Consider the following 9,929-nt stretch of genomic DNA (forward strand, 5'->3'; position numbering starts at 1 on the left):
TGAAAATGCACTTATTGACCCTATGACCTAGTTTTTGACCCGGCATGACCCATATTCGAACTTGGCCTAGATATCAACTAGATGCAACTGCTGACCAAGTTTGGTGAAGATCGGATGAATACAATTTGAATTAGAGTCCGGACAAAGTGATGCCTTCCGCCCGCCGCCCGCCCGCCCGCCCGCCGCCAAGGGGTTTCACATAATACGTCCCGTATTTTATACGGGCGTATAAAAATGTGATTACAAGTATTATTCAGTCCTTCAAGCAACATTGACAGGTAACTGCTGCACCGGTTTTGAAATTAAAACTTAGAGAAGTAAAGAAAGCTCAGAAGAAGAATAACAAATCAAGTTCTATCATCTTTTAACTGTAATCACCATGTCCTATAATTACCTGGTATTGGAGGGAATGAGCATAATTCCACATAAACATTATCTTTGAAAGCTGTTTCCATTACATGACCCAAGATAAAGGCACCAGTTCTCCAAAATACCTGCAATAAATATCTGGTATGAGTATCCTGTAAGGCAAAAAATTTTTTAGGTCTGTTTGGGGTCTCCTTTGAAAAAAAAACTGGGTCGGTAGGTAGGGATTTATTATTTTTATTATCCCCACGCTTTTTGAAAAAAAGGTGGGGATATTGTGGTTATCTCCGCCGTCCGTCCGTCCGTCCGTCTGTCTGTCTGTCTGTCCGTCCGTCCTGGCCACTATCTCCTCCTACACTAAAAGCACTAGAACCTTGAAACTTACACACATGGTAGCTATGAGCATATGTGCGACCCTGCACTATTTGGAATTTTGATCTGACCCCTGGGTCAAAAGTTATAGCGGTTGGGGTGGGGCCGCGTCAGAAATTATCACTCATTTTTTTAGGTTATTTTACATTTACTTCTTTATTTCTACACCGATTCACTTCAAATTGATACTGGACCTCTCTTATGACAATACGGTCAATCTCAACCATGCATGGCCCCATTCCCAACCCTGGGGCGCCCCGCCCACATAGGCCACACCCACCAAAAATTTCCATTTACTATAATTTTTTCATTTCTACACGGATTCACTTCAAATTGATACTGAACTTTTGTTATGACATTAGGGTCAATCTCAACTATGCATGGCCCCAATCGCAACCCTGGGGCGCCCGCCCACATAGGCCACACCCACCAAAAAATTCCATTTACTATAATTTTTTCATTTCTACACGGATTCACTTCAAATTGATACTGAACTTCTCTTATGACATTAGGGTCAATCTCAACTATGCATGGCCCCATAACCAACCCTGGGGCCCCGCCTACATAGAACACACCCACCCAAAATTGCCTTTACTATAATTTCTTCATTTCTACACCGATTCACTTCAAATTGATATTGAACTTCTCTTATGACAATACAGTCAATCTCAACTATGCATGGCCCCATTGCCAACCCTGGGGCGCCCCGCCCACATAGACCACACCCACCCAAAATTGCCTTTTACTATAATTTCTTCATTTCTACACCGATTCACTTCAAATTGATACTGAACCTCTCTTATGACAATACGGTCAATCTCAAATATGCATGGCCCCATTACCAACCCTGGGGCCCCGCCCACATAGACCACACCCGCCCAAAATTGCCTTTTACTATAATTTCTTCATTTCTACACCGATTCACTTCAAATTGATACTGAACTTCTCTTATGACAATACGGTCAATCTCAACTATGCATGGCACAATTACCAACCCTGGGGCGCCCTGTCACACCCACCCAAAATTGCCTTTTACTATAACTTCTTCATTTCTACACCAATTCACTTCTAATTGATGATGAAATTCTCTTATGACAATACGGTCAATCTCAGCTATGCATGGCCCCATTACCAACCCTGGGGCACACCTAGGTCAAACATTCGGCGTGGGGATACGCGTCGGCCTCTGCCGCGCCATTTCTAGTTTTTTTTGTCTTTCGTGTACTAGAATGGAAGGCTATTAAAGCTTATTATAAGAAATACATGTATATATATATATATGCTTTGTTTGCTTGATATTACATCTTATATGAACAAAAATGTTTGTTTTTTTTGTGTTTTTTTTGGGGGGGGGGGGGGGCGACCCCAATAAAAAGTTGAGGGTCAGCGCCAATTCAGGAGAAACGGTCGGGAGACCCGAAACGGACCTTTTTTTTTTGGCCTAAGTTGGAATATTCAATGACATGCAGTTTCATATTTCACACATAGTACATTTACTCTTAAAACTCTTGGCCGTATTGTGACAAATTAAACTATTTTTCAGTTTACTCTATTTATATTTTATAAGGAAATGTTTTGATGAATTCTCTCATTATTTAATTAAAAATGACCAAGACAGTTAAATCGGACACTGGTAGTTTGAAGAAACTTTTACAGTATGAGTGTAAGCATTGCAACAAATTTAAACAAGAGCACCGCATAGTGGGGTGCCAACGCTCGGCTTTGGGTGCAGTTTTGAATAAATGAAAGCTTGTCAGAAGAAAAGGAAGAAAGGTTAGTGTTGTTTGTGTTTTTTTTGTTTGTTTTTTTTAGCGGTCACAGTGACCTTGAGCTTTGACCCAGTGAACCAAAAATGGGTATAGCGTGTAGAACTCATCACTGTGCAGCTACATATTAAGTTTCAAAATTGTAGGTTGAAGCACTTTAATTTTAGAGCCAATGTTAAGGTTTTAGCACGAAGCGGACGACAGACGAGCTTGCTATGACAATACCTTGAGTTTCTCTGAAAACAGCCGAGCTAAAAAACAACGAAGAATTAGTACCGTCTGATTTTTGTTAAGGCAATTGAGACAAAATACTGAGTTTTGCAAACATGGGCTTATATGGTGACGTTTCAGAATAAGAATAAATACATAATGCTAATCATCAAAATCTATGATTATTCATTTTCAGTACTTGAATCATTATTTTGTACTACTACTTTTTTTCATTTTCTTGGGTTAATTCATGATTTCATATACACATTTACATACATGTCATTACCGTAGATCATTGATAAGACAGGCCCCTGGACTGAAATGTGCAAATTGCATCACCTGATTAGGCAGTTTAGGATCTTGATCTAGCATGTGTCTGAATTCAATGTCGCAAGGTTCTTCCAGGGGTCGATGTATATCCCAGAGTTCTCCATTCACCAAGGCAACAATAGAACGCTTCATCAAGAACTCATTAATGTCTGCAATTGAAAGTGGTCATTACAGGACAATAAATAAGTATTATTTGCACAAAATATTATCACATTGGACACTTATGCCTAGCTTGCAACTCTGGCAGTTGCGAGTATTAAATACAGAATTTGGGATGCAACTTGTATTGGATTCACTTAAGATACTCTTATATTCTAACAGCAAGAATAAATCAAGTGAAACCAGTACATGCCTATTATTTCAAATAATAAAGGCAAAAGGTAAATAATTAACTTTACTGGTAAAGTATTGTTGTACTGGTCATTTTAAATTCAGAAATACAAAAATCTCATATTTTCATATTGTGTTGTAAGAGACAGGTAAACATGAGAAAATGACACAATCTATCAAACATACGCATGGCACAGTTGTATGGGGTTGAGATTCCCTTGTTCATCAACAGTTTTACATCTTTAGGTTGGCCTTTGTAGTTGACTAGAATCTTTTCTACACGTTTCACATATGCAGCTCTCTGTCTTTGCTTTTCTTCTTCAAATAAAGCATTCCTCTTCTTGCGTACCTCAGTATTGGTCAGTTTCGTGCTTGAACTGTAAAACTCTGTAAAATACGCACATTATTTGTGAAAGATTTAGATCACTTGAACTGGAATTTGCAGAACACACGCTCACCAGTAACTTAAACTATTTTACTCATCCCATTAATTTGATGTATCTATATTCGTTAGCAAGTCACATTCACTACAAATTTGATCAATATGACTTCATATTGGATCTTCGATTTTTATCAATGAACCTTATGTCAATTGCTCAATTTGTCTGACTGAAACTGATACGATATTGTTGTGTTATGTTAAGAGGATATGACTGATCTGCCCCGGTATATGACCTGGTGAATGGAGTGAAGAGATGAGCAGTGTATAAATAATATAGTTCTCATGCTTTAACATCAATATGCAGATTAAGATATATATAAGATCGGGTAAGAATTTTAATAATATATTTTCTATTATAATTTTTTGTCCAAAGCATACATTTGTGTTCAAATACACACTTTTCACTCTGGATTGAATACCTACCCATCTATATTCAACACAGTCAGAGATATCATGAAAAAATATGAAACAAGAGATGTGTTCGTCAGAAACACAATGTCCCCTACTGCGCTGCTTTGAAATCATCTCCCTTTAAAGTTTATTACTTCCCTTGGATTTTGTCAAATCCAACCGGGGGATGGGGGGGGGGTCTGTAGACAGTCAAAAATGACCAAGTCAGACATCACTGACAACCAAGGCCTGTGGTTTATCAAAGAGATCATAGCCAGAGTTCATCATGTATCTATGGACATAAGTCCACAGGTATGTAATGAACCCTACCATTCATAAATTAGTACAGGAAAGAAATGATAATTATATCATTTAAATAAAAAAATTGACAAATGATATCAATCATTTGAGTATTAAATAATCAAAATAAAAAATCTGTACAGTAACTGTGAAAAGAACTTAAATTCTTGGTAAGGAAATATATAATGTGAGATTGATAATTATATAAATTACTTCCCTTGAAAATAATTGTCTCTAACAAATCTCTATTTTTAGTAGCAAATAATTTAAAGCCACTTCCGTGACTGTAGATTCACCACTCAAAATGTGCAGCTCCATGAGATACACATGCATGCCAAATATCAAGTTGCTATGTTCAATATTGAATAATTATCTCCCTGTAAAGCTTATTACTTCCCTTGGATTTGTATTTTTTACCTTAGACCATGAAGGATGACCTTGACCTTTTACCACAATGTGTTTGTCAGAAACACAACGCCGCCTACTGCGTCGCTTTGATTTATTTAACAAAAATATATAATTTGTCAGGTAAGAAAAATTATGTCCATTTAAAGCTTATTACTTCCCATGGATTTGTTTTTTCGACCCCGTGACCTAATTTTTGACCCAGCATAACCCATATTCAACCTTGACTTAGATATTGTCTAGATACAACTTCTGACCAAGTTTCATAAAGATCCGATGAAAACTATTTGAAATAGAGAGCGGACACGAAAAGTGTGACAGACTGACGGACAGTGCGAAAACTATATACCCCCTTTTCTTTGAAAGGGGGCATAATAAAAATGGTCTGTGATCTTGACAACATTTTACTTGTTTGGCTTATACAAAAATACTGTTAGCATAAGTGTTAAAGATTGATTGTTTTCATTTCGTGTTTTTATTTTAAGTTGAGCTTTGCTTATTACAATTTAATGAATGGCATTTTGACAGACTGACAATGTCCTCTCACTGAGCTACATGTACTTACTGTAAAGACCGAAACAAAACATTTTCGTAAAACTATATTTGAAAGAAAGTATGTTTAAAAAGTTATTGAGTTTTAAGGAACCATTTAAAGGAATTTCACCAAATGGCATCCCATATACAATTCGCAGATATGTGTGCCACACGCAACCTGGTCATCAGAGGTGTTTTCATTTACAGAAGGATACGCAAGGCAACTTGGGTGTCACCAGACCTGTAATCAGAGAACCAGATTGACCACTTGTGCATCACAAGGAAGTTTGTGTCGCTTTCTTCAGGATATATGTGTCATGCGAGGAGCAGATGTGGCTTAAAGAATAACGATCGAGCAAAAGTGGCAGAAAGTAAAAGTAGCAGTGACTTCAACATGCCACGAAGTACTGGGCTCCAAGCCTTACACCCACAACAGAGGCGGAAGAGGCAGCCTATCAGAACAGAACTAAAGATCTGTACACCATCACCATGAGATTAGCAGGAAAGTTTGCCAAGCCAGAGTGGCCAGTAAGGGACAAAAATGGAGGAGTAATAACTGATGACAAAGGGTAGAACAAGAGGTGGATTGAGCATTTCCAGGAGCTACTCAACAGGCCAGCTTCGCAAACCCACCAGAGATTTCACAAGCTACAAGCGATCTGCCAATCAAGTGCTGTACTCACAGGAAGGATGAGATTAGCTTGCACAATCAAGCAATTGAAGAACGGAATATCTGCAGAACCTCACAGCATACCTGCAGAAGCACTTAAGGCTGACATGGAGACCAGTGTGGAGCTACTACACACACTCTTTAGCAAGATATGGAAAGAAGAAATTCCAACAGAGTGGAAAGAGGGTTACCTCATCAAGCTCCCCAAGAAAGGTTACCTCAATTCCTGCTCCAACTACCGAAAAATCACGCTGTTGTCCATCTCAGGAAAAGTGTTTAATCGCATCCAGCTGAACTAAATGAAAGATGCAGTAGACCCGCATCTCCGTGACCAACAAGCAGGCTATGGAAAGGAGAGATCATGCACGGATCAGATCACAACACTGCACATCATTCTAGAACAATACCATGAGTGGAATTCCCCCCCTGTATGTCAACTTCATCAACTTTGAAAAGGCCTTTGACAGCATTGACCGGGATTCCCACTGGGGACTTCTGAGACACTACAGAGTGCCAGGAAAGATCACAAACATTATCAGGAAGTTTTATGAAAGAATGATCTGCAGAATCGTTCATGGCAGACAGCTCACGGACGCCTTCGAAGTGAGAACCTGAGTGAGGCACGGCTGCTTACTTTCACCTTTTCGACATCAATACAGCAGAAGCTGAATGGTCCTGAAATTCAGTAGACACTCTGGAAACAGTTGGAAGACCACGACTTTGCCGATGATAACCTAACAACAGATGCAGAAAAAGACAAACATGGTAGCGGACAGCTCAGCTAGACTGGGCCCCACCATAAACAGAGGGAAGAGCAAGGTGTTCAAGACTAACGCATGCAAAAACACACAAATTCTGGACAACCAGGGAGGAACGGATGCAGATGTCAGAACCCGCATCTGTAAAGCACGAGCAGGCTTCCATCAGCTGAAGAACATCTGGGGATCCAGCGCAATTGGCATCACCACTAAGATTAGGCTCTTCAATACCATAATGAAGCCACTACTCCTCTATGGAGCAGAGACCTGAAGAAGCGCTGTCACCACCATAACGCAAATATAGGTCATCATCAACACCTGCCTCAGGAAGATCCTCAAGATCCACTGGCTAAGATCTCAAACAAAGAATTATGGACAACAAAGCATCAGCCAGTTGAAAAAGACATCCTTCAGAGATGTTGGCATTGGATAGGCCACACACTTCGCAAGCCTGCATCCAATATGACAAGACATTCTCTCACAGGGAACTCCCAAGCGAAAAGGAAGAGAGGGTGGCTTAGAAACACCTGGCGCCGTGACCTGAATGCAGATGCTAAGCAGATGGGCCAAACATGGGGACAGCTGGAGACTCGCCCAAAACCGAGACGCCTGGAGGAAGCTGGTTTGCGGCCTATGTCTAAGACCTGAGCACATGCGAAAATGAGATTCACTTCTTTCTTTTTTCTGCTATGTAAAAAAGGCCGTTCAACGAACTCGATCAAAAAGCAAATGGACCCGATCCCAAACCGAAATTATTTGTAAAAATCCTAATTTCCCACAATTTTTATTTTATTTAAGAAAGAAGTCTCTTATGACTTATGATTGCTAGACTCTATTTCTCAATTTTATTTTTTAAACATTCTATAAAATATATAACTTTAATTTAGTCCTTTTTGTCAATAAATAAATTCCAAATTTGCCCTTTTTATCTATAAAAAAAATCCCAATTTGACCAGACTCCTTTTCCCAAAACAGGGCCCTCGTTTGGCCGTTTTTACCGCCGAATATCGGCGGCTTCCCCCATGAAAAAAGTATACTTTTTTCCCCTTTTTCAGCTAAAAATTTCCCCTCCAAAAAAAAAATTTTTTTTTTTTTTTTTTTTTTATACTTTTATACCTATGTTGTCAGCTGGTATGCTGCTACAAACCTTTGATTAAATGTATATTTATGTAAATCACATTAAAATATAGCAATTTTAGGTGTTGAATGGTTGGTGAATAGATCTAAAATTCCCCTTTTCGCCCAAAACGATGCGAAATTCCACCTCATGAGGGCTGTGGGTGGCTTCCCCTAGCGGCAAGACAGGGCCCTGCAAAATGGCTAGAAGTAGAAAAAAACTAGTCTCATTTATAAGACTCGCAAAGAATTTAGAGATACTTTTTATATGGGCTAAATTCTTTGGAACGTCTCATCGGTGAAGGACCCGTTATGTGTTGGACACTTGAAAGTTTAAGTTTTCATAAATGTGCGTAAAATTGCAAAATAACATTACCAACTCATTCAGTTTTAGTTCAGAAGTCCATTTTTACCTCAAATATCGTCGAATTGATGTTAGCAGGGTTTTTTTCCCACTTTTTGGGAAGATAGCCCATGGCTTTGGAATTGGCAATTTTATCGGCATTTTTATGAAATTGGGAAAATTAATTCATTAGCCTTTTTTTCCACACGAAAAGTCCACTAATTAGGGAAATACTAAATTATATATAACACTTTATAATCATTAAAATTCAAAGAACAAAATCATAAAATACTTTGTTAGATGTAATTGAATTAAAATTGAGATAAAATACGCCTAAGACACTTCTTTTTTTTTTTTTTTGGAAATTGGGAATTTTTTGCCACATTTTGGGGAAAAAGTATACTTTTTGGGATTGGGAACATAGCCGAATTTTGGCTATAAAATCTGGCCAAAAAAAACTCTGGTTAGAATGGCATAAATTCTTCAGTTAAACTTCTGCTTATATCGCAACAATATCACTGACCTCTTGCCATATTATGAAACAGATTTAAATATCAACCAATCAGAAGAAGGCATTACAGTGTAACGTGTACGCGTTATTTTATTTAACATGAGCTTTTAACACTGACTTTTACATAACTAGATCTAGTATGCTCATCTTTGTCGATTTAATAAGCATATGTTCAAAACAGATATGGCGCATTTTCTATTCACTCTTCTTAGTTTCAGCAACTTTTTATGCATGTCTTTTTCGCACCTCTGTCTGTGTTGTTTTATGTACTTACATTCTACGTTACATGGGATGGTATACTGTACGATCTGTATCAATATTATTAATGTACGGTATAAAAATAAAAGATGTTATTTATTTCAGAACATTTTAATTGTCACTTTAGAAAAAAAATAATGCTTAAATAATCCAGAAAAGTATGATAACATCGGTTTACTATGTAACGCTCTGCACCACAACAGACGAACGCAAACTGTATTTTACGCCGTTAATTCTTCCACATTTAAACCAGATGCTTTACATCGAGGTCGTGTTATCGATTTATATCTACACAGCGAGCGAATCGAGAGATATTGAAAAATTGAATAGTGGTTGGATTTAAATAACTCAGGCGTGCATAACTCAAAGTGTCATTACATAATTTTTATGGAACATTATCGAGAAATGAATTATCTACACAGGTATGTAAATATTATTGCAATCCGTTGATATTAAGTGTCTGATATCGGGGCTTGAATGTTGCGCACAAAATCCTTGCAATACAGACAAAGAAGGAAAAATGTCAACCATATATTGAACGCCTTCCGGGTTGTACTCTCCAAATATTACCAATATAAAAATTAGCTTAATATTTGAGAGCGGCAACAAGTTGGACTAGAAAAAAACCTGCAATTTGGTTCGAAATGTTACTGGGACGAAACAATACAATACTGTGGTAAACATGTTCTGCTGACATTATATCACCTACTTTTGGCTGATTTAAGAGCAGATTGGCTTGCATTTTGCATGCACAGTGTGCAAAATTTTCGAACAGACATGCTTTTGGGGACTAAATTCGAGCAGTCGTTCAGGTCAAAACCTTGTGTT

The 9,929-nt window shown here is 38.1% G+C and overlaps 1 protein-coding gene across 1 annotated transcript in view; it reads right to left on the bottom strand.

Annotated features, from left to right (window-relative positions):
* The window catches only part of LOC127863305 (39S ribosomal protein L39, mitochondrial-like), a 44,757-nt gene that overhangs the window by 10,997 nt on the left and 23,831 nt on the right, over window positions 1-9,929 (bottom strand). Inside the window, exons 2-5 of the mRNA XM_052402726.1 lie at window positions 9,811-9,929; window positions 3,561-3,761; window positions 3,054-3,193; window positions 395-494 (exon numbers count right to left, since the gene is read on the bottom strand). Coding sequence (XP_052258686.1) covers window positions 395-494; window positions 3,054-3,193; window positions 3,561-3,761; window positions 9,811-9,880 — 511 coding nt within the window. The 5' untranslated portion in view covers window positions 9,881-9,929. The remainder of the gene's footprint in view (window positions 1-394; window positions 495-3,053; window positions 3,194-3,560; window positions 3,762-9,810) is intronic.

Source organism: Dreissena polymorpha, unplaced genomic scaffold (assembly GCF_020536995.1).
Source record: "Dreissena polymorpha isolate Duluth1 unplaced genomic scaffold, UMN_Dpol_1.0 chrUn004, whole genome shotgun sequence".
NCBI lineage: Eukaryota > Metazoa > Mollusca > Bivalvia > Myida > Dreissenidae > Dreissena > Dreissena polymorpha.